Genomic DNA, 26,871 nt, shown 5'->3' on the forward strand with positions numbered 1-26,871 from the left:
CAATAAGGAATAGCAAATTAATCATACATTTTTAGATTTCCAGAAGGCTTTTTACACTGTACCTCAGAAGCAACTTCCAATCAAACTGCGTGCGTATGGACCATCATCTCAGTTCTGTAACTGGATTCATGATTTCCTCTCAGAAATGACACAGTTCATAGTAATTGATGGTAAGTCATTGAGTAAAACAGAAGTAATATCTGCCATTCCATGAGGAAGTGTTTTAGGCCCTCTGCTGTTCCAGATCTACATGAATGAATTAGGAGACAACCTAATCAGCTGTCTTAGATTGTTTGGAAATGATGCTGTCATTTACCTTCTTGTCAACTCATCAGATGATCAGAGCCAATTGGAAAAAGATTTAGACAAGATATCTGTGCAGTGCGAAAAGTGACAATTGACTCTTAATAATGAAAAGCGTGAGAACCCAAATACATCGGCTGGATTTCGGTTACATGATAGATCACATAAATTTAAAATGTAAATTCGACTAAATACTTAGAGATTTTGATAACAAATAATTCAAATTGGACTGATCACATAGACAATGTTGTGGTGAAAGCAAACCAAAGACTGATTTATTGGCAGAACACACAGAAAATGTGACAGGTCTACTAAAGAGATTGCTTACATTACCCTTGTCTACCCTCTTCTGGAGTACTGCTGTGCAATACGGAACCCACATATCAGACACGACTGACCGATGATGTCGCTGTCTGGTACCCTCCCCTCAATCAACCAACTAACCATCAGACACAAATGACAGAGGACAACAAAAAATTCAAACGAGAGCAGCTAATTTTGTTTTTTCGTAAAATAGGGGAGAGAGAGCCACATATACGATATGCAAATTGGGGTGGAAATCATTAAAACAAAGGCATTTTTTACTGCAGAAGGATCTTCGCACAAAATTTCAATCACCAACTTTCTCCTCAGAGTGTGAAAATATTTTGTTGGGCCTACCTAAATAGGACGAAACGATCATCGTAGCAAAATAAGAGAAATCTGAGCTTGCACGGAAAGTTTTAAGTATTCTTTTTAGTGTACAGTAAAGTTTCATCACTGAATGACTTTAGGCAAATACAGGATGATACAGAATCTCTTTTTAGTATGATGAATACCAGCTTGTTCCAAATGTAGGAAAATGTAAGCTAACGCAGGTGAGTGTGAAAAACAATCCTGTAACGTTTGAATAAAATATCAGTGGTGTGCTGCTTGACACAGTCATGCTTAATAAACATCCAGGCGTAACATTGCACAGCAATATCAAATGGAATGTGCACATGAGGTTGGTTGTAAGGAAAGTGAACAGTAGACTTCAATTTAGGTTGGGAATTCTATGAAAGTGCAGCTCACCTATAGAGGAGCCTGTACACAGAACACTTCTGCTGCCCATTCTTGAAAACTGCTAGAATATTTGGGATCTCAAACAGGTCAAATTAATAAGAGACATAGAAGCAATTCAGAGGCGTGCTGCTAGATTTATTACTGGTAGGTTTTATAAACACACAAATATTATGAAAATGCTCCATGAACTCAAATGGGAGTCCCTGGAGGGCAGACAACATTATTTTCATGAAACATCATTCAGAAAGTTTAGAGAACTGACATTTGTATTCTGGCTGCAGAATGATTCTACTTTCACAATGTATCTGTACAAAATAAGACAAATTAGGGTTAGTACAGAGACTTTTCAAAGTTCAGTTTTCCCTTGCAACATTTGTGAATGGAACAGGTCAGAAATGGCTAGCAGTGGCACAAGGAACCTTCTGTCACACACTGTACAGTGGCTTGTAGGGTTTGTGTGTCTATGTAGAATTGAGGAGCTAGTTGGAGAGAAGTAGCAATCCTGGTTTTAAAGGAGCCATGTAAGACCCCAGGAAAGTGGTGCACTAACCTGCTATTCCCTGCTGCTGACCAATTCATTAGAGAGAATAGTAAGCATTGTTTTAGTAATGGAGAACAATTCAGCTATTTTATTGCAGTTGTATAAATGACCTGAATGTCTTTGCATTTATTTTTAAATGAATAAATAGCACCATTTAATTTTAACGTCTTCACAAAGTCATTTTCTTGGATGGAGAGTTGTCAAACAGATTAACTTCAGGTCTGCCTCTGAAAAGTGTTTTGGGCCTCTTACTGTTCATGTTGTATGTTACTGACATAGCAGACAATATCAACTGCAAACTCAGTCTTTCTGTAGATGATACAGTTCTCTGTAATGAAGTTTTTTCAGATAAAAACTGCATAAATACTGTCTGATCTTGATAAGATTTTGAAGTGGAAACTTGCTTTAAATGCTCAAAAATGTAAAACTGTGCTCTCCATATCCATTTGATATTTTAAGTACATCACTGAGTCACAACTGGAATCAGTCAACTCATACAAATACCTGAGTGTAATAATTTCTGTGAACATGAAATACAATGATCATACACACTCAGTCATAGATAAAGCAGATGGAACACTCAACTAGGTACCTAAAAATATAGCATCTATTTGTGGCAAAATCCACATTGTTGTCCAAATTTGTGTCTAAATTTTGTTTCTTTGTTCACGATTAGATGTGCAAATTTAAGATTGTCACTCTACATGCCTGAAGACAAGGCCTTACAGCTTTGAAGTTGGCAAGGGGGGGGGGGGGGGGGGGGATTTGACTGGGGAGCTTTTTGACTGGAATGTTCTCTTTTGCAAAAGCTTCAACAATTTTCTTACAAAATGGTATACCCACATTAGGAGAAGACTTACAGCATAGTCTAAATACATTGACATTTGTTTTCTGGTCGCTACACTGCAGAGTGTGAACAGTATACTATACAGGGTGAAGTGAAATTTGTGCACTCTTGCTTCGCAGCACGACTCCTCACATGCCAGAAATAAAAAACATAAAAAAAAAAATTAAAAAAAAAAATGTCTGTCACAAAATTTCATCTGGAAAGTACATCCAGCAGAAAAAGGACATTAAAGAGTGGCAATCTGGCAACACTGTAACCACATGTACGGTAACTATCGGTGTCAGCACATAGAAATTGTGCTGTACAGTTAGTGCAGTGGATGGTGTTTTGGGTTAGCATGCAGGACGTCAATGGTTCAATCTTGGGTTGAGGCATATGGTTTTATTTGGTAAATGTAGTCCAGGTGGTATGGTATCTGGCATCTTAATCATCAACAGTGATTGCAACGGGTCATCTAGAAAACATTTGAACTTACATACTACAATTGTAGAAATGGAAGATTGGTCAGCTTTGGAAGAAGCCCTTTCCAAATCGTGGGCATGAATTCATTCTCACCACTTCATCTACTAGATTTGAAACCTGTTTTCTTTGTACCCTCCTCCAATGGTCCCACAGATTACTACCAACTATTATTCTTGCCTTAGGTTACCAGTAGGAGTAGCAATGTGCTTTGTGAATGATGTCCAAACTCAGTTACTATTTGTATGTGTTATCACTTTGGTCCCACTAATTATGCCTTTCAACACTGAGTCTGGCAACTGCATTCTGTTTAGTATTTATCTTCAATGCATACTTATTATTATTATTATTATTATTCTATTGATGAGATTGTGGAAACATTATGTCTAATACCGTTAGGGAAACAGCGTAATTCAAAACTGAACATTTCACAATTAGCAGTGTCGGGATGAATCACGCAGAACAGTACCTGTCAGAGGGGTAATGCACCTTAGGTGGAACAACACGCAGTATTGATGGCATGTTTATACTGCATGCGCTGTCCACCAGACAGGGACTAGTTGCGACCAGAGTAATGCGCCCATGACAGACTCCAATGTACACGAGTACACTATCTAAACCAGTGTGGCAGACTTAACGGAATACACAAATGATGAATGTTGGATATGCTTCTGGTCCTTGGTGCACCTGATAACCGGGCTGGTGTTGCCGCTTGTGAATATGCTGCTAGATATCCTTGTCAACACCAGATAGAAATGTGTTTCGTCGTCTGGAGCTGCTCCTTCAGGACTCGGGTCCTCTCCTTCCACCATCATGTGACAAAGGTCATCCATGTACTCGCCGCACTCTAGCTACTGATGCAGCTATTCTGGAGGTCATACACCAAGAACCTCAGTGAAGCAAGGCAGCTGCGCGTCTCACAATGCACGGTCATTAAGACTTTGTGAACACCGTAATATGGTCGGATGAAGCAGCATTTTCACTCATGAGGGTGTCTTCAATATGCACAATGCCCACCATTGGTGTGAGGTTAATCCACATGTCACTCGTGACCGTGAATATAAAATGTGCTTTGGTTTCAACGTCTGGACTAGTTGGGCGACAGGTGTTTGGATCCCTACATGTTGCCTAACCAGTTGACTGCACGAAGGTATCATGCATTCCTCTCAAACTGTCTGCCTGATGCTCTGGAAGATGTTCCACTACATGTTCGACAGAGGATATGGTCCCAACATGATGGTGCAACTACACACTTTGGAACTAATGTGTGACAGTATTTGGATGGAACATTTCCCGGAAAATGGCTCAGATATGGAGGTCCAGTTGTATGGCCACCATGTTCGGCTGATCTAAATCCCCTGAATTTCTTGCTGTGGGGACACCAGAAAGAACACGTGCACTCTACTCTGCCAACAAATGTGGAAGAATTGGTAGTGTGTGTTCATGCTGCGCTTGTTACTGTGGACGCAGCTTTGCTGGGAAGGGTCCAGAGCTGTATAATCTGGAGGGTTGCGCAACGTTTGGACATGCAGGGAGGTTGCATTGAGCATCTGTTGTTCTGATGACAACGTATTCTGTTGTGAAGGTCACGCGGTCATTAATATGGACATTATTACTGTCACAGGTTCCTAATGTGCAACATCTGAGCACTCATTACATGTAGCATAAATAACAAGTAGATGTTGTGTTATTGCACTGTGCTATCATCTTTAGCATCTGATATTGTTTTTGTAGTTATTCTGTCCTTTGACAGGTCATTTGTTTCAACTGTATTTCTTATTTGTCCAACCACGTATTTGTTATGTTCAGTGTTACAAAAGGTTGTACATTTAGTACATATGTGACTTAAGAAATGGTGTATATTACAGTATGAAATGTCAGAATGAAATTAGCAAATGAAAAAATGCACCTCAACCTAAGAACGAACACTCTACCTCCTGCATGCTAACCCAAAACTCTATTCACTGCACCAACTGTACAGCACATAGAAAATGTGCTGACACAAATAGTTGCTATATATGTGGTTACTGTGTTGCCATATTGCCACTGTTTGAAGTCCTTTTTCTCCCGGATGTACTCACCGGACAAGGTGACAGACATTTTTTTTATTGTTGGTATGTGAGGAGTCTCGCTGCGAAGCCCAAGTGTGCAAATTTCACTTAACCCTGTACACTGGCAATCTGTAAGGAGCAGCGGAGGTAACAAGTCTGCCTCCCTCTCACAGGGCAACCAGAATAAACTTGTATTCTGTGTAGACAGAAGTGACCTATGGTCATGGAGATCGCCAATTCCTTCCAGTGTTGTGACAGTCCCAACTGAACTCTGTAAATGACCAGGATTAGCCCTTTCTCCAATTTCAAAATAAGCAAAGAAAACAAGAAGCAAAGCACAGCATAAATTATAACAACTTTCAAACTTTAGCTGGCAGACAAACATGTGTTTCTTTGTTCATTTTGAGAGTACATCTTTGAGAATATGTGGAGGAGTATTAGAGCAGCCACTGACAGCTATAAAGTACAGGGCATTGTCATCTCAGTTTTAGCAATGAAGTTGTTGGATTATTGTGAGACGAGCCACGCCCACTTGGTTAAACCTGCCAGTACAGCAGTAACGAATGGCTTTCGCAATGCAGGCAAGGGTATTACTCCCCAAGTGTGTTTCAGTGGCATTACCGAGTATGTGAGTAGAAGCAGCCCATCGGAATAACAGATGGCCTGATATAGTGTACAAATAGCTGTCAATTTTGTAGCAGTTTCATTCACAGCCGAGTAGCTCCACTATGACACATGGGCTAGGCCAGACAAGGAGACCAAATGGAACCACCAGCAGCAGTCACTATTTTGATTCTACTTTGAAGTACCAGCATCCTGCACTAAGTCCAGCCCTGGACTTAGTGTCACAATCCAGTGGACCTTCCCGGCTCACTTCAGCAGCAGTTGTATTCCTGCCCTGGGGGCAGACAGTTGCAGCCCACACAAGGCGCATCTTTGTGCTGCATGCAGTGACTGCACAGTTGCAGTCAGTCATAGCAGTTTGCTACTTCTGCAAGATTTGTGTCCACCTTCACATGCAACTTCCACCCAATGTTTAAGGCTCACGCAATAGAGTCACATGCCAGGCACAACCACAGGCATCAGCAGAGCTAGGCACATGTTTATTGCAGCCAGCTAGCATGTTGCTTGCTATCATACAAACCACCCACCCTCTTTCCGCTTGGTGAAGGCACAGTTGCCTCCTTTCATCGATGCACTGCTAATGTAACACTGCAAAATGAAACATTAATTTTGATAGCCCCTTCTCTCTGAGCCTTCCACAAGCCTGCTAGCCTGCCTCAACCATTCACCTTCTGCCATTCTTACATCATAGCCAACCGTTCATCCCCAGGACGGCTACAGTTCTACAATGCATTACTCGGCGAGTATGTTATACAAGCCATTCAATTACACCCAATTGACAATGCACAGGAGAATCTAGCACCATGTTCTGTTGATGCACTTGTGCACTTTTTATTTTGCAAACATGTTCTTACTCACATTGTCTTTCAAAACTGGTCTCCACCAGATGATGTGCATTACCAGCAACAAATAAATGATTACATTTTTGATATTTATATGCTGAAAATAAACTTTTTTATAAGGAATTTGCATCTACATATGCATTTATCACAATTGCAAATTTTTCAGGTTCCTAATTTGAACCATCGGTAGGATACTATGAAAATGCAATGAATTTACGAAGGATATTGCTTACAATACACTTGTGCAATCCATCCTTAAACACTGATCAATTCTGTGAGATACACCAAACAGGCCCAACAGAGGATGTTGGACACATTACAAACAAAGGCAGCACAAATGGTCACAGCTTTGCTGAACCTATGGAAGAGCATCAAAAAGATGCTGAAAATCCTGACACGACAAACTCTTGAAGATGGATGTCAACTACCCCACAGAAATTTAATTACGAAGTTTCAAGAACCAGTATTTTGTAAGGAATCTGAGAATATATTGCAGCACTTGACATATGACTCTCATAGGGACCACAAAGACAAGATTAGACAACTTACAGTACACAGAGAGGTACTTAAGAAGTCCTTATACACAAGTTCCACGCATAAATGGAAAGGGGAGAAATCCTTATACATTATACAACGAGTAGTACCCTCTGCCATGCTGTTCACAGTGGTTTGCAGAATATTGGTATAGAGGTAGATGTAAAACATGCACCTGAAGCAAGATTCAACAAGGAACAGAATGCAGAGTATGACGTAAGAGGCACATACTTTGAAGAGGGAGAGAGATGCAATCAGGTAGTTAAGGTGTGACCAGGAGGTGGCCACATGGAATGTCTGTAAGATCTTCAAGAACATTCTAGAGTATTCTGAGTAGGTGGCCTTCTAGTCTACAGAAGCTTAGAAGATAAAGTAACTCTGGAAGACAATATCAGCCAAGTAAATGGATCGTACAGATGACTTGGGTATTATTATTTCTTTCCTTTCTCAGACGTTATGTCTGGTTAAAAATGGAAAGTGACGCGGATCTTGATCAAGCGTGACTTCCTTTTAACTGTACGGAATATGTTACATTGTATTTAGGAACTTTCGGGTAATTGAACATGTATCAATAATTACGGATTTCTGTAGTTGTATATATAAGTTTGGATGTAGCTGTATTGTGTTGATGTACTGGTGGATATTGTGTAGTACGACTCCTGTAGTTGATGGTATAATTGGTATAATGTCAACTTTATCCTGATGCCACATGTCATTGACTTCCTCAGCCAGTTGGATGTATTTTTCAATTTTTTCTCCCGTTTTCTTCTGTATATTTGTTGTATTGGGTATGGAAATTTTGATTAGTTGTGTTAATTTATTCTTTTTATTGGTGAGTATGATGTCAGGTTTGTTATGTGGTGTTGTTTTATCTGTTATAATGGTTCTGTTCCAGTATAATTTGTATTCATCATTCTCCAGTACATTTTGTGGTGCATACTTGTATGTGGGAACGTGTTGTTTTTATTATTTTATGTTGTATGGCAAGTTGTTGATGTATTATTTTTGCTACGTTGTCATGTCTTCCTGGGTATTCTGTATTTGCTAGTATTGTACATCGGCTTGTGATGTGATCTACTGTTTCTATTTGTTGTTTGCAAAGTCTGCATTTATCTGTTGTGGTATTGGGATCTTTAATAATATGCTTGCTGTAATATCTGGTGTTTATTGTTTGATCCTGTATTGCAATCATGAATCCTTCCATCGCACTGTATATATTGCCTTTTCTTAGCCATGTGTTGGATGCGTCTTGATCGATGTGTGGCTGTGTTAGATGATACGGGTGCTTGCCATGTAGTGTTTTCTTTTTCCAATTTACTTTCTTCGAATCTGTTGCTGTTATGTGATCTAAAGGGTTGTAGAAGTGGTTATGAAATTGCAGTGGTGTAGCCGATGTATTTATATGAGTGATTGCTTTGTGTATTTTGCTAGTTTCTGCTCGTTCTATAAAGAATTTTCTTAAATTGTCTACCTGTCCATAATGTAGGTTTTTTATGTCGATAAATCCCCTTCCTCCTTCCTTTCTGCTTAATGTGAATCTTTCTGTTGCTGAATGTATGTGATGTATTCTGTATTTGTGGCATTGTGATCGTGTACGTGTATTGAGTGCTTCTAGGTCTGTGTTACTCCATTTCACTACTCCAAATGAGTAGGTCAATATTGGTATAGCATAAGTATTTATAGCTTTTGTCTCGTTTCTTGCTGTCAATTCTGTTTTCAGTATTTTTGTTAGACTTTGTCTATATTTTTCATTTGGTTCTTCTTTAATATTTGTATTATCTATTCCTATTTTTTGTCTGTATCCTAGATATTTATAGGCATCTGTTTTTTCCATCGCTTTTATGGAGTCACTGTGGTTATCCAATATGTAATCTTCTTGTGTAGTGTGTTTTCCCTTGACTATGCTATTTTTCTTACATTTGTCTGTTCCAAAAGCCATATTTATATAATTACTGAATACTTCTGTTATCTTTAGTAATTGGTTGAGTTGTTGATTGGTTGCTGCCAGTAGTTTTAGATCATCCATGTATAGCAAATTTGTGATTTTGTGTGGGTATGTACCAGTAATATTATATCCATAATTTGTATTATTTAGCATGTTGGATAGTGGGTTCAGAGCAAGACAGAACCAGAAAGGATTTAATGAGTCTCCTTGGTATGTTCCTCGCTTAATCTGTATTGGCTGTGATGTGATATTATTTGAATTTGTTTGGATATTAAGTGTAGTTTCCCAATTTTTCGTTACTATGTTTAGGAACTGCATCAGTTTAGGATCTACTTTGTATATTTCCAATATTTGTAGTAACCATGAGTGGGGTACACTATAAAAAGCTTTTTGGTAATCAATGTATGCGTAGTGTAGCGACCTTTGTTTAGTTTTAGCTTGATATGTCACCTCTGCATCTATTATCAGTTGCTCTTTACATCCTCGTGTTCCTTTGCAACAGCCTTTTTATTCTTCATTTATAATTTTGTTCTGTGTTGTATGTGTTATTAATTTCTGTGTAATAACTGAAGTTAATATTTTGTATATTGTTGGTAGGCATGTTATGGGGCAATATTTTGCTGGGTTTGCTGTGCCTGCTTGATCTTTAGGTTTCAGATAGGTTATTCCATGTGTAAGTGTATCAGGGAATGTGTATGGGTCTGCAATGTAACTGTTAAATAATTTAGTTAGATGTGAATGTGTTGAGGTGAACTTCTTTAGCCAGAAATTTGCTATTTTATCTTGTTCAGGGGCTTTGCAATTGTGCGTAGAATTAATTGCTCGGGTGACTTCATGCCGCAAAATTATCACTTCAGGCATTTGTGGTATCATCTTGTATGTGTGTTTCTGCTTGTATCCACTGTGCATGTCTGTTATGTTGCAATTATTATTCTGAAAGTTAAAAATCAGAATAAAACTTGTGATCACCTCTTATGGGAGGCTGACATCTGAGGAAGACATTTGAAACATCTGAAGTGATGGCTTGAGTCTGACATGGAGGGGATGAGGACACACTCAGATAGAGGAATGTGAGCAATGGATGAAGACAGATGTCTCGATAGCCTGCCAATGGACCACGCAGATTACACAATAGCTGTTTAGTATGTGAATCTTGCAAATGTCTAAGTTAAAAACCATATAGCTGTTAGCTTTTGGATACAATGAGTTCAGTTTTATTTAAAGCGTATTTTGAATCTGTGGCTAGAAAAGAAACTGTGCACTGATGATCATGTCCCTCATGATCAAGTAAGTCCACTTGCAGGATACACTGTTTTGTATTGTTGCATTTCTCCATCTCATCTCAGTGATTTTACCAATGATCATGGCTTAGTGTGTTATGGGTATGAGTAAGATTAATCTCGGATGAAGTTCCCATAACTTCATGTTGAATATGCAGGGAAGGCATGTTCCATGGTTTTCTATGACGGCACTCCGCTACAGTGCCAGAAACAGACTACATCAATTTTTTCACATCACATGTGAAGCGCAACATTTAAAGACCACTGTACCTCCATAATGAATCAACAACATCATCATTTGGTTCTGTTCTTGCTTGCAGACTTAACAATCCCCTTCCCTGGGCTACATCATTTTAGAATTTTGATGTAAGCCAACAGTGTCAGGTAGAGGGACAGGTTACCTGGGAGCGTTGCTGTAATAAGGTAAGTTTACAGGTTGATGAACAACATAATGGTGACCATCAGCTGTAAAGTTGAGTCGAGTCTCTACACAACATATGTTTGTTCTTGAAAGTAACATCAGACACCAACATGACAAACAGGCAAACAGCTAGCACTCAAAATTACAGGGTGTATACGTAGACGAAGAAAAAAAAAATTCCCGGATTTTTCCTGGAATTCCCGGTTAGAGGTACACTTCCCCCCGGGTGGTAATACCCTTTTTCCGTGTTAAGCGAGACTATACTTTTCCTCAGAACTGTAAAACTTATCATTCTTTTGAATGGTTACGGTTTTATACACTGGCGTAGAATTTCCCAGCACTTTAGAAAACGAAACTCAGGGAACAAAACACATTTTGGGAAGATGTCCGATGTGCAGCAACATGTACACTGCATATTTTCTTATTACGAAAGTATAAATTTGAATTCCACCAAACACCGCATGTTACTTGCCAAAACATTGAAATCGTGATTGCGATGCGCTTTTGCAAGCCTGTCATAGCTCACATCACAGTGATCTCTCCAGCCGACGACAGCGGATATTCAGAACATAGGACACGTGATGCAGTCAGCCAATAGCTTTATGTTCCTTGCCAATAGCAACATCACTGTTAAGCAACGTGAACACACAAATAGGAAAAGTTAATGGTTTAAATTAATATACGTAGTGCTGCTACAAGAAAAGAAAAGCTTTCACATATAATGTTGCCCCTTTTTGCGTGTGTTACACTTTAAGCTATATTACACAAACGTGCCAGTAAAATTTTTAAGAAAGACATAAATGTCAGGTCTTCAGGGCTCGAAATTATTCTAAAATCATCATACTCAAAGAGCTGATTTTTAAGTGAGAGTCAAAAGCTCTGCGAGTTAAGAAATTCATCGTACATTCTCGCACATAGTTCATCTTGCGTAAAAGGAAATTCACTTTGAAAGTAACGCTTTCCAAACCACTATTCGTAATATTTTCCCGCGACCTGTTAGAAATAGGTTCGTTTCAGCAGTTGCCAGAGAGCGCCAGATAACAAGCGTCTTACATAATGTCACAAAAGAAACAAGATATTAGAGGATACTCCAAGAGCACGGGAATTTCGTGAACCATACTAAAATGCATAATTCGGCTTAAAGTGCAAATTCGTGTGTCCAGATTCAGATTTAAGTTTTCTTGGAGTACCAGTACTGTATTATCTCATGTTTGGTTCTTTATTATGGTGTATTGCCATACGTTCTGTAAGATGAAAACATGCACCTGAAATGCAGCGAACAATTGAAACTAGCTAATAGCGTGGAATTAAACACACTGTTTCAAATAAATTGGCTGGTTCAGCCAAAAAGATTAATAAAAGCCAAATTTCTTTAGCAAATCGACAAAAGTAAGTTCATTGTTCTGGAATGCGATAATGCTTGACTGTCAGAAACGGGGAAATAAAATAAAATCTGAAACTAATACCATATTTTAGCCTGCTGTAATTGTGTGAATGTATTTTAATTCACTTGATAGCTCCCGATCACAAAAATCAGTTTTGTTTTCATTTGATGTGAGAGCAATAAATGAAAAGGAAACAGCAAAATTACTAAACGTAAATACGGGTCATGTGAGACTACCCACCTCCCTATTACAACTTAAGACTGCTCTGTAGATCTGCCCCTGATCTACGATATTTCCAAACCGGGACAATACTATAGAGTGGAGCCCCTCCTCCCTCGAGCGTTTGAGGAAAGACACCAAAAATTTAAAAAATAGACATTTCAAAAATATGTCCACTTTGCAGTGCAAATCTTTCTGAAGAGTCTGGTACATAAAACATATGTGTTTGAGGAAAAAGAATACATATTATTTCGTCTTAAATGTGCCAAAGTGTAGTGCCATGCCTCTTCACACAGCATTCTTCTATCGCACGTCACTGTATTTCGTTCTGTGGAACTCAACCATGTAACATTTTGTAATGGTTTTGTGTGACATAAAATTAAATATAGGATACATAAAACCAGTAAAGACAATAGACAAGCAAGACCGTACACATTTCTTCAATCCGCATTTCTGCATTGCTTTTCTCACTAACCTTAGTACAGCTTTACAGGGCGTGCTTTCCTTTTGGGCAAGACTCTATTAGCTCATCACAGTTTGTCAAAAGTTTTGCTACATGAAAAATAGAAATGTCGTCGTTTAATACTGGAAAAGCTGTTAATACAAATAGTACCCAAGACTGGTGTGGTTTCTCGATCTGATTACGTCTATTTTGTCACCGTGTGCTGGAGAAAACAAAATAGGCCTTTCTAATATTTAAGCAATTGTAACACACACCAAATAAGCGAGACTGTTTTGGCAATAATGATCATTTTTATAATACGTCAGAATATGATTCACGAAGTACCAATACAAAATACCTATTTGGCCTACTACAAGCAAAAAGTTTCATGTTAGGAAATAGTTTCACATTTCATTCATACTCTGTAGCTTCTGAAGCATGAGATTGAAAAGTAATAGTACGAAATTTTTATATAAATTTGGAATCGTCATATTCTTCCATAATTTGTGTGATGTACCCATTTCTTCTCCTTCCTCATTCTAACAAACAATCTTGTCATCACTAATTCTGTAACCATTCCTGCCGGAGTTAAAACTTATTCTCCAGTTAACTTGACTAAACCTGCCACAATCATCATTTTAGTTATCCCATGTTTATTCTCCGGTTTGTGTTATTACGTGTTCGTACAATGCGTTTTCCGCGCTACTCCCAGAATTTAACTTCAGTGGCTGCTAGCATTCTGGCAAAAGATTTTCTGCCAAAATTCCATTTTCTTGGATACACCAAGAAGATAATACGTAATCTTTCTTGCCTGTTATTCAACAGGGATGCATTTCAAAATCATACGAATAATTGATAGACCGACGTGTGCTGGATGCTAGGCGCTTTCTGAAACAAGGTCCCCCTACCCCAGAAACTGCCGGCCAGGTCAGATACCCCGGTTTGCTCCCAGCCCCTATATCCAGGACTGTTGCGCATGCGTGAAAGCTTAGGCGCGCCAGTAAAATTTTTTCCGGGTGGTATCTGGCTGTTTGCTGCTATTGGTTATACAGCTAACTGCCACACTTCTGTAGCCAGAAGCGGGAGAAGGTACTACTCATACACAACTGAATTGTGCATGCGCTCGCTCACAACTGCTCTAATCAATGTACTGTAAGTAGTTGTGACGTCACGCTCATCAGAGGCAATTTGCTGTTGTGAAGCATTACATAGGCTTCCTAAAGCTGTTAACACATTTTGCTGTTGGCAGATGCTTGTGTGAGCACTGTGTTTTGTTGCTGTATATGGTGCATTTCCTTGGCAACTTAGTTTTATTCTATTTTTTTCCCTTCTTCTTTCTTCATGTTTTATTACTGAAGTAGCGAGATACAGTAATATCCTTTGTTAGAGTATTGGTTCTTACTGGTCAATGTTACAAAAATTTAACCGAAAACTAAAACAATGAAAAATTCCCAGAATTCAATTTAAAAAAAAGACCCGAGTTTTTCCCGGATGAAAAAATTCCTGTGTTTTTTCCTGGATCTTCCGGTTGTCCCAGGTCGTATACACCCTGAATTAATGTCAGTAAAATTCCCTTAAAAGTTACAATCACAGTGCTTTACCAAAAATGGTACCATTTGATGTTGCTTTTGCCTTTTTCGGATCTTTCAACTGCCTCAACCAAGAATTTATTGAGTGACTTACTCTGAACCATGGAGTAATTTGGAATTTTTCACATCAACAAATCATTGCTAGACATGAAAGAAGTTATAAGTGGGGAGAAAAATATGAGGAATGACTGAGGATCCAACAGTGCAACTTTGGATTTGTAGTCTGGCACTTACCCAAACATACAATTAACAGATTATTTTGATAATTTTTTTGTTTAATCCTGTTTCTCTTTCTTTCTATTTCACTTTCATTTTATTATCAACAGTGATGTTTTCAAACCACTCTTGCCTTACCGATTATAATGGAGACAGAACAGACCATAACATCATTGAATGAACATTAAACCACCGATTTGGAGCAATTATGTGAGACAAAACTTCCAGCCACTCTGTTTAACTTTACACAACAGTATTAAAAATCTTTTCAGCAGACTAAAAATTATACCACATTACTTAAAATGGCTATACAACACAACAACATAGCAAGCGACACACAAAAGTTCTATTTATAGCAGCTTGTTCATTCTCTTGTATTCTCCTCCTTTCCCGGATCTTTCCATCGATTAACACAGGATGCAGCATTAATTCACTTTCCATTACAATGGATCCTGCTAGTTGACACAAATGCTATGACTGGATATGTATTTTGGACATGTTCACAAGGATGTAATGATTATTATTATTATTATTATTATTATTATTATTATTATGTTGTTCATTACAATTACTGCTCTTCACAAAGGGAGTAATGAATGAATATTACTAATATATTTATAGGTAAACTAAATATGAGAGAGTATTTACATATGGAATACTTACCTGAACCATCACTCTTCCTTGGACCAAGTGCATTTAAATGAGCAAAGAGTGGAAAATAAATAACAGAGAAAGATACATCTCTTAGCATTGTTGCACCAACACCTTTGTACAATCCAATTATGCCCTTTGTTCTCAGCAGCTCTAATGTGATAGCTGTAGCTGAAATTTTTGGTACAGCTAATCCTCCTGAAAATATCAAAGTAAGGAGTATAATTGTTTAAGTTTTCAAATTCTTAATAATTAAGTTATAAACAACTGAGTAACGTACATTATACCTGTATATTATACAGTCCAAATACAGCGATTTATCTACACAGAAACATCTGCAAAACAATGAAATACTAAAACTATATTACCCAGAACTGAAGATGCTATCATAACTTCACAATTCTATGATGCAACAAATGTTGGAACTATGAACAGATAATAATCTCTTTTTGTTTCCTAGTAGCTCAGGGGACAAATCCTGAACTGAAGGAAAGCAGGGAGATTAGGTTTTTAACATTTCATTTATGGTAAGATCAGTAGAGCTGGAGCACAAAAACAACCACTGAACCAGTCACTAGGTTTAAAAGTAAGATACAGTTCCTCTGTGAAAACATGGCCACACGCTGCAATTTACATAACCATCTTTCTTAAATCTTAATTTGGAACAAAAATTTGATAAATGTAACCTAATGAAATATATAGTATTTACTCTTAAATTCATTTGTAGCATAGGAGTTATCAATCAGAAATGATTCCAAATGATTTTTAAAACTTTCATTTGCCAGCACCTTTAACTGACAAGTTTGGTGGTCAAATACTTTTATACCTGAATACTTTTCTCACTTCTGGGAAAGAGTGAGAGAAGTTATGAATAGTGGAGGCTGTTTTTGTTCTACTACTAATTTCAAACTGTGCCAGATTCTTCACAAGTGAGCAAATGTATTGTGCGGCTATTGTTAATACGTCTCATTTTATAAATTGTTGCTTACATTAAGTTTGAGGCTGGACACCAAACAGTATTCTTACAGCACATTTCTGTGCAATGAATAATGTGTGTGTGTCTGAGGAATTGCTCCAGGAAATTATTCTATTTGCATCAATGAACAAAAGCATACAAAGTAAGCTAATTTTCTACAACTGTCATAAAAAACTCAGTTTTTACATGTAATGCAAATATTGCTGAACTCAAATGTTTCAGAATATTTATAATACACTATTTCCATCTGTAATTTTGAATCCATATACACCATAGGAATTTTGATCACTCAGTTTTACGTATTTCCTTTCACAAATGCTGTATTGTTATTGACAATGACATGTATTTACTTGTATAAAATTGCATGAATTGCATTTTTCCAAAGTTAATGATAGGCCATTTATTGAGAAACAATCAATAATACTTTGAAATATTTTATTTATTGTACCATCTGTTGTTGCAACTCTGTTGGGCTTGTTTATGATTATCATCATCAGCAAAGACCATTATTTCTGTTTAATAGTGTAAGATGGAACACTGTCTATCTAAGGTGTTCCAGGAGGAATGGTCAATATTGAGGCACATGACAGGAATGTTCATTCAAAGCAAAAGAATCTAGTAAACATGGTCTCTAAAATGCTTATCTTAAGAGCTATAAGGACTCTCACCTTCAATACTGTGAAACAAATCTCTTCTTTTCCCATCTTAGGAGGAGCTATATTGGAAAAAAAAGGCAAGTCTAGTAAACATGGGCTCTAAAATGCATATTTTAAGAGCTGTGAGCACTTTTTCAGCAGAAGACAAGTGTGTCACTATAGTGAAGCTGAGCGAGTGCCCATAGCTCTTATGATATGCACTTTAGAGAGATTTTTCCTCTAGTTTTGGTCCATACCACCACCTCTCAACATATGGAGAGCAAAGGGCCTGCACTAGAAGACATTCATTTCCCAGTATCAAAGATGGAGTGCTCATAGCTCTTAATGTATGTATTGTAGAGACCACGTTTACTAGACTCTTTTTTCAATTGATCGTTTCTATGACACCCGTAAATATTGACCATTATTCCTGTGACACCCTATGTATAGTAAAAACAGAAGTGGTTCCATAACTGACCCCTGTGGAACACTAGCAGTAGAAGAAGATTCATTATTAGAACTACATGACCTATCTAACATGATCCTTCACTTCTTATCAGTTGAATATGAAATGAAACACTTACTCACTTTATTTTGAAAGCCACCAAGCTCAGGTTTCTCCAAACGAATGTTGTTATTTGAATTTTAAAATGCTTTAGACTGATCACAAACAATCCTAGACTCAGAATCTCATATTTGGCAATATTCACAGCAATTTCTGAATATTTAGGAGAAAACACTGAAAGAAAAATTTTCAGTGATGGCAGGTTGATTGCATGGATCAGTGACAAACACTGTCACAAGGCAGCTACAAGAGGCACACACTTTGAGACATGATAGGATGCCCACAGCAGCAGACTCATGGATACTCAGGGGTCTGACTAACACTATTAGCAATCAGACTAACTACTACACTAAAGGCTGATTCTACACATTAGAAAAAGCAAAGGAGGCAACTGGTTGCACAACAGAAGTCAGTGTTTGAATCCCTGGTGTACCCACTAATAGATGTAGCAAACACTAACAGCATTTTAATATAGAGTTTGAGAGCAACTTTCCAAGTGAGAAAGCAATTTGTCAGAGCTTACCAAGGCTGACAACGAGCGACGTGGGACTGGCATCCCCAATGATTTGACTGAGAACTGTCTGAATACAAAAACATGGGTTTTTCAAGAATTGTTGCAGCACACTATTTCTCCCTTCCCACAATCAACTCACCAACAGCACTTTACAGGCTTCAACCAGTCTGATGAGAATCGCTGCACTCCAGGGCATCTCTGGCCAAGCATACACAGATTCCTCCACACTCGGTATGTAGGGATATTTCTGGACTGGACATTAACAAACTACAAGTTTGGTAGGAACAGTGTTCAGATGAAAGCTAAGCATCACTGTCCTTCCTCTTAAAGCTAGAAAAAACAGTGTTTTATGTCACTTGGCACTGCTCAGACGCCAAGTATCAACCTTGCTGTCTCTGCTAAGATATGCTTTCTTGTGACCATCTTCTACTGTGACACTTTACAACAGCATCTACAAGTCGGATGGAGTTAACAGTTAATTCTCTGAAGTGAAACTTCTCCCCTGGAACAGCTACCCAAAGTGTCTGCAATTTGCGGGTCTCTAGCATTACACAAATGAATGTACATGGTTCCAGAGACCTTTTCATGTCTCAAATATCTATGACGTATAAATGGAGACTGAAGCAAGGATGGATATTTGTATGAAGCCAGTAATTGTGCCCAGGTCTCTTGCTTACTTGGCAGATGCACTAGTAACCACTACACCACCTTGGCACAGTGGCTTTGGACAATTGCACATACTCCCCAGCACACCTCCCTCCTCAATTAAAGATCCCATTCATGCCTCAGCCCCCTTCCTGTTCCCCCTAGACTAACAGCAATGCAGAGGCTCTCCAACTGTATTGGAATAGCAGCTCAGCTTCGAACGAAACAAGGGGCATCTATGCCTGGGTTTCAGGCAGGATCCCCAATTCTGCAAATTTGTGCATACAGTTTCACTATCTATGAACTTTCTGACTCAAATGAAGCATTCTGCTATGCTTGGACTGAGCTTAACGGAAGAAGAGGTAGCTCAGAAATCTGTACCTGCATCGTGAAATATATTACACACATTCAACCAGGTATGAAACACATTTCATTCTTCTCTGACACCTGTGGGAGTCAGAACATGAATCAAAACATTGCTGCATTGTTCCTGTACTTGGTTCAGGCAACAAATTTAGACATTATTGAACCCAAGTTCCTTGAATCTGATCACTCATTCATGGAAGTGGACAGCGAGCATAGTGCCATTGAATGTGCAAAGAAATATGTATATCTTTGTGCACTCCAGGACTGGCTAAACATATTCAGACAAGCAAAATCAAAACTGTTTCGAAACAAGAAAGGCTCACCATATGCAATACACGATTTGAAACATGCAGAATTCAAGGATTTATCTAAACTTTCTACATATATCATTAAAAACAGAAGTACCGGCAGCGTGGGAAATAAATGTAACTGGCTGAAAGTGAAATGTTTTCATAACTAAAAATGCAAGCCAGGAGTGAGAAGTACAGATAAAATCACTCATCAGATTATCTACATCTACATCTACATTTAACTCCGCAAGCCACCCAACGGTGTGTGGCGGAGGGCACTTTACGTGCCACTGTCATTACCTCCCTTCCCGGTTCCAGTCGCGTATAGTTCGCGGGAAGATCGACTGCCGGAAAGCCTCTGTGCGCGCTCGAATCTCTCTAATTTTACATTCGTGATCACCTCAGGAGGTATAAGTAGGGGGAAGCAATATATTTGATACCTCATCCAGAATACAAGAATACACACATTTGTTAAAGGACATCCTTTAAATATGAAAAATACTGGCTTACAACATCTTCATCTTAAGATTCTGCCAATAAGTGGAAAGACAAAAGAAGTGTCCAATACAGTTACGCAAAAAGTGAGCCATTCCTGAGGAATTTGACGCTTGCTGTAAGTCTCTTCCTATTTCAACTGCAACCTGGTAGGGGGAGACAGCGACAGTAGTGACACAGATGTATGAAGTGCAGGAAAAATACAACTCCTTCAGTGTTTTATAACCATTTCATGATCTAATAAAATGACTGGTTAGACTGATTCCAATTATTTTGTGATGCATTTTTAATATAACTTTGCTCAAGTTGATAAACAATTTGAATGATGTCTGCCAAAACCCTATAAGTGTAGCAACTTTGTATTTTCTGTTCATTACTAAAAAAAATTCGATTAACTAGCCAGTTATGCATTAAGCTTTTCTACAAAAGATCATTAGTTAACTACAGCAGTGGGACAATATCTGCGATGACCGTTATTTGTGGCTTGAAAAAGAAACTAAAAAAATAAGTTTTCTCAATACTTCCTAAAACATAGTTAACATGTTTTTGCAGTAAGCCAACGCTATACAGGACACACATGTCTAGTTGTTTAAATGACCTCTTACCATCATTAAAACTAACCACCAGAAACAGAACACCAGCACAGCATTTTCTCCTTCGCAGTCCGTTTCAGCAGAAAACCTGTACATTGTTGTTTTTTAAAAATATTCTGCCAGTGTCAGTCTGAATATCTATTAGAATACTGTGTTATTAGAGCATCCTGTAAATAACTGGAGTACATCTATCAAGTAATTTTTGAGCTTTTTGGAAGTAACATTAAGACAGACTTGTCTTTATATTTAAACAAATCTGTAGCCTATGCCTGTCCAAACATTAGAGTATCGTGTAAAAATCTGAGCAAAATGGGTCAAGAAATTTGAGATATTTGCTAAAAATATTTCCCTGTTACACATCTGACTGAATATCATGTAAATATGTGAAGTAAATCATCAGGAGATTTTGGTTACCACATTGAACAATGACTTCTCTTATACATAAAAGTATAACGCAGCCAATGTTTGTGTGCTCTTCCCCCCACAGACTTGTGTATATGTCTGGCCCTGGCAACTATGCATTGCTGACATGCTCCATATGCTATCAAGCACTGATGGCAGTCTTTAATACTGACTTCACTTAGTTTCTGTCATTCCCTCTGGAACATGGGGTCATGACGAAATTCTTCCACCTGGTACAATTTATAGCTAGTCTTTTCACTTCACTCCAGGTTTTCCCATCCTCTGCAGCTTCTCTCTCGATTGTCCTTTCCAAGGTCTGCTTGGGATGCCCACGTTTTCTAACTCCTTGACGGTTCCAGTCCAATGTCACTTTTTCAACAGCTCAATATGGTTTCTTCAATGTATGCACAATCCAGATCCATTTTCTTTCCTTGATTTGTATATTGATTGGTTGCTGATTTGTCTCCATCCAAAGATCTTCATTTGCCATTATATCTGGCCATCTCACATTTAAAATATGCTGGAGACAGTGGTTGATAATGGTCAATAAAAACTTGGAGCTGGTTTTTTATATGGTTAGTCACCTGCCACGTTTCACAACCATACAACAAATCAGTCTTCACATAGCTATTGAAAAGCTGGAGTTTGGCCTTCTTTGAGATGTTCCTATTTCTCCAAACAGGGTACAGTTGTACAAATGCACCATTTTCTTTGCAGATGCGACTACGGACATCATCCTCAGTGCCTCCTGTAGTTGTGGCTATACTTCTGAGTTAGAGGAAGGGTTAGACCTGTTCTACGTTCGCTCCATTGATGGCCAGCCTAGTCACGATGGTCAAATTTATCTGCATTTCTTTGGTTTTGCAAACATTTATCTTGAGGCCTGCAATGTCTGCCTCTCTCTGTAACCCCGCCAGTTTCTCTTTGATGTCTCAATATCGTTGTGCCATTAAGCAGATGTCTGCGAAACAAAGATCTTCGAGCCTATCCCGCATCCCCCATTGCGCACCTCTCTTCCGTCCCCCAATCACTCTTCATCACATGGTCCAACACCAAAAGAAATAGTGTTGGCGAAAGAATATACCTTCGTCGCATTCCCGAATTAACTTGGAAAGGCTATGTTATTTCTCCATTATGTAATACTTAACATTCATAGTCTTCATACATTTCCTCGATATCTTTGTTGGAATACCATATTTTGCAAGTGTATCCCACATGACTCTTCAACTGACAGAGTCTAAAGATTTTTCAAAGTCAGTGAAGGTAAGGTAGAGGGTGAATTGCCACTCCACACTGTTTCAGAATAAGTCAGAGTATTGGTAAGGTCCACACGGCTTCGATGTTTTCTAAAGCCCGCCTGCTCTCTCCTCAGTTGTGCTTCCACAGAATCCTTAATGCAGTTTAAAATGATCCTCTAAAGTACCTTACTCAGTACTGACAATAGGGTAGTGCCCCGCCAGTTGTTGCAGTTTGTAACATCTCATTTTTTGGGTATTTTCACGATAACACCTCGTTTCCAATCTGTTGGCAGTTTCTCCTCCTTCCATATCTTCTCTAAGAGGATTTACAATAACTCAACAGTGGTGTCCAAGTTTGTTTTCAGCATCTTAGATGTTATATTATCTGGTCCTGGTGCCTTCCCATTCTTGATCTGTTTCAGCACTATCCAAATTTCTGCTTTCGTGGGTGCATTTACACCAATGCTGGGACTAGGATCGTTTTACTCCTTATTTTCTTATTCTTCTACCTCCCCGTCAGGGTCTCTAGTCAGAACTTCATTAAAAAGTTCCTTCCACCTATGTGATTGTTTTTCCATGTGTAGTTATTATTTCACCTTTCTTATTCCTTACTGGTCAGTTCCTCTGGATGCTTTTCATTGAGAGCATCTTAGTGATATATAGCTCTTTCATATCCCCCTTCACACTGACTGTTCTGCACTATCAGCCTGTTCATCTATCCATCTTTTGTTGTTTCTTCTTACACTCTTTTCACTTCCTTATCTGCTGCTGTATAATCAGATTGTGCTAGTGCTTTTTGTTGCCTGGGCCTGCTCTGGTTTGCTCTTCCCTTGGCCTCCTTTTTTATGGGTATCTTCCTCCAGATATGTTCGGACATCCAATCTCTCCGCTGGCGATTTCTAAAGCCAAGTTGTCTCTCAGTCAATCGTACAAAAGTATTCTTAACTTCTGTCTCCATTTCCTCGATGCCCTTATCCTCAGTCATCTCCAGTTCCAGCGCCTGGAATCTATTCCAGAGTTCCAGCTGGAGCTCCTCAGCTATTTGTGGATCTTTCAGTTTACCTACCTCGAATCTTCTATTTCTTAGCTCTAATTTCTTTCTGGAAACCACAATCTTCATTCGGAAACTGGCAGTAACAAGATGGTGGTCGCTACTTGCGTCTGCTCCTCTTCAATTTCGCACATCTTCCAGGCTCATCCTGAACTTCCTGGATTCTGCAATGTGGTCAGTTTGATTTTCTGTAATATGATCTGGGGATATCCATCTTATTTTACGGCATCTCCGATGAGGAAACAAGGTCCCTCCTATTACAAGGTCATGGCTTGCGCAAAAGTCATGAAATCTTTCCCCATTATCACTGATTTCACCCAAGCCATATACCCCCATTATCTGTTTATGTCTACCGTAACACCGAGGATATCTTTCTTGCTCACTTTCCTTACAGTCTCTAGTAACAGGTAATAGAACTACTACTCATTCTCAATCTCCGATGCCTCTGTGTGGGCATAGCATTGGATGAGTGTCATGTTTCGTACCTTCCTCTTAAATCTGCCAGTCATGATCCTACTGGTCACAGGTCTCCATTCTAATAGGCTCTTCTTTGCTGCCTTGGTCAACAATAGCCCAATCCGTCTCAGTGTCCCCCTTACTCTTCAGATCCTGAGTATAAAAACTTAATTCCATCCAATGTCTGCATTCACCAAACTCTGGCCACCTCACTTCAGTCAATCCCAGGACATCAAGCTTATAGTTATTCATTTCCCTGGTCTTTTGTTTCAGCTTACTACTCTCCCTCAAGGTTCGTATGTTCCAAAAGCCAATTTTCATTTTCCTTTTCATTCCAAAGGTCGTCACCAGTTTATCCATCCAGTTTTGTATTCTCATCTCGGTTTCAGTAATCAGGTTATTTAAGAAGGACGGATGATTGGCCCACCACTTCCGATTGCCTTGGTGGGGCTGCCACCTAATCGCCCAGGCACTGATGATTTACTGGATGTTCGGCATATGGGCTTGGCATTTCCTCCACACCCCAGTACGTGATTTAACCGCCAGCATCGGTTAAGTGGGGGAAATGGAAAGGAAAAGAAAAAGAATGGGCTAGGGATAGGAAAAGGATAGGAGCAGCATGCAAACCACTTTGCCCGAAAGGACAGTGCTGCGTTGAGGTGGTGTCCCCTGAGGCGGGGTCTTTGATAGTGGGCAACGTAAATTTCTCTGTCACCAGCCTAATGGTGGCATTTGTACTTTAATAGGTGAGGTTGGAAACACAGTCAAAAACTGCTGTTTGTAGCGTTTTGAGCACAAATGGTCTACGTGAGGGTCTAGACATGTCACACCAAATAAGGTCCTTTATGCCTAGAAACCAAACTTGTTTGAGCTGAAGAGCTGTTGAACCGTCTTGCAATTACTGTTGCAGCTGTTCATCTGCAGCTTGTGCTGCCCTAAGTTGATTTTAATTTATTGCAATAAAAAGAATCAGCCATTAAATATTCTGTCACTCTTCCATGTCTTATTTCTTTTGTGAATTGTCCAACAATCTCGAGCTGGCGGAACCGCTGGGGTGAGGAACCTTCCTCAATCTTGTGGAAAGCAAAAGTGTTTAATTATTGTCTGTGTAGACTACAAGTGGTCTAGCTTCAACGTAAAGGCAAAAGTGTCATACAGCTTCATAAATGGCAAGCAGCTCTCAATTCTATGCATTCCAATTAGAATGAGATTTTCACTCTGCAGCGGAGTGTGCGCTGATATGAAACTTCCTGGCAGATTAAAACTGTGTGCCCGACCGAGACTCGAACTCGGGACCTTTGCCTTTCGCGGGCAGGAGTGCTAGTTCTGCAAGGTTCGCAGGAGAGCTTCTGTAAAGTTTGGAAGGTAGGAGACGAGGTACTGGCAGAAGTAAAGCTGTGAGTACCGGGCGTGAGTCGCGCTTCGGTAGCTCAGTTGGTAGAGCACTTGCACGCGAAAGGCAAAGGTCCCGAGTTCGAGTCTCGGTCGGGCACACAGTTTTAATCTGACAGGAAGTTTCATTCCAATTAGTTTTGGCCTCTCTCAGCTTTCGAAAGAGAAACCCCAAAGGTTTCCAACTATTCTCAACATACTGATGGCGAGTTGCCCCGATAGTCTGTCGGTTGGCATCCACCACTATTGATAATGGTGCATTGTGGACTGAGTGAGATAAGAGGATTGCTTTTTTGCAAACTAGCAATTATCTTTTCCAAGGTGTGCTGCATCATGGGCATCCATGGCACGGATGCCTGGCTGTATGGCCATATGTTGTTACCTGCCGGTGCAATGTCAACAGGGCCTGCATCTCTGCTGTTCCAGGTAGGTGATGTCGGTATATATTGACGAACCCTAGGAATATTTTTAATTGCTGTAATCTGTTGGTTGAGGAATGTTGTTAATGGCCTCTATCTTCTCTTTGAAAGGACAAATACCAGCAGCTGAGGCCATATGACCTAAAAATGTCACCCATTTTAGATTTGGAACACATTTTGCCTCATTTATCACCAGAGCATATTTATTCATCCTGTCTACTATTGCCTTAAACTATTACTCATGTAATTCTAATGTCTGAAAATATCGAAATATTGTTGAGGTAGGACAAAACACGTATCCAAGCCCCTTAATAATTCATCTGCATCTACATACATAGTCAACAATCAACCGTACAGTGCATGGCAGAGGGTACGACTCACCACCAAGCAGTCGCTTCCTTTGTTTCACTCTGAAATAGGGTGAGAGAAAAACTACCCTATAAAAGCCTCCGTATGAGCCCTAATTTCTCACATTTTATTTCTGTGGTCTGTATGCGAAATGTATGCTGGCAGCAGTAGAACCATTCTGCAATTAGTGTCAAAGGCCAGTTCTCTAATTTTTTTGCAATAGTGCCTTCTGAAATAAGCATCGTCTTCCCTACAGGGATTCCCGTTTGTGTTCATGTAGCATTTCCATAATACTTGCATGCTGATCAAATCTGAATTAAATCAATGTCTTCCTTTAATCCGACCTGGTGTGGATCCCAAACACTCAAAAGTACTGAAGAGTGGGTCGCACTAGCATTCTACTTACTAGCTCCTCTATGACACCTTCCCAAAATACTCCCAATAAAACGAAGTCATGCATGTGACTTTCCTACTACAAACCTGATGAGCGCATTCCAGTTAACTTTGCTTTGCAGTGTTATGCCTCTGTATTTAGGGGAGCTTGCCCCAGCAGCAGACAGCTCCCAGGCCAGACAGGTTTAATTTACCTTTTACATGATGGATGGCACAAGCTGACTCCTCTGCAATTGTGGAGGAACACGTGCACATGGTGTTACTCACGTCACATTCCTTCAGCCATTGTCAGTGGAGATAAACCCTTTGTTAAGTGAACATCCATTGTTACTACTGCTACGCACATAATCTTTATAGGGATTTTGGTCCCTCTTCTAATGAAACTATAATAATGTTAATTAAAATATACACAGATTAAGAAGAAGAAAGCGTTCCTTTCTTAATGAAACTTTCATGTATTTAAATATCACTAAGTTTTTTTTAACCCATCGAGTCTCAGATGTGGTCTCTCAGACTGCTAGTGTCCATTGTGTTGCTAATGCATAGAAGCGGGATATGAGATACCAGCATTTTGCAGTTGTTTTTTCCTGAATCTGCCATGACATCCTTTGTCAGCAGGCACTTGAATGTGATATGGACCTACGCTATTACTGCTGCTTTCACACTAGCAGTCTCCGAGACCACACCTGGCACTTTGAGT

The 26,871-nt window shown here is 39.2% G+C and overlaps 1 protein-coding gene across 3 annotated transcripts in view; it reads right to left on the reverse strand.

Moving 5' to 3' along the window:
• LOC124555204 (mitochondrial glutamate carrier 1-like) overlaps positions 1-26,871 on the reverse strand; it is a 179,063-nt gene that overhangs the window by 14,411 nt on the left and 137,781 nt on the right. For all 3 annotated transcript variants that reach the window (XM_047129049.1, XM_047129051.1, XM_047129050.1), the window contains exon 7: positions 15,406-15,591. In XM_047129049.1, coding sequence (XP_046985005.1) covers positions 15,406-15,591 — 186 coding nt within the window. The remainder of the gene's footprint in view (positions 1-15,405; positions 15,592-26,871) is intronic.

This window comes from Schistocerca americana, chromosome X (genome assembly GCF_021461395.2).
Source record: "Schistocerca americana isolate TAMUIC-IGC-003095 chromosome X, iqSchAmer2.1, whole genome shotgun sequence".
NCBI classification, from domain to species: domain Eukaryota; kingdom Metazoa; phylum Arthropoda; class Insecta; order Orthoptera; family Acrididae; genus Schistocerca; species Schistocerca americana.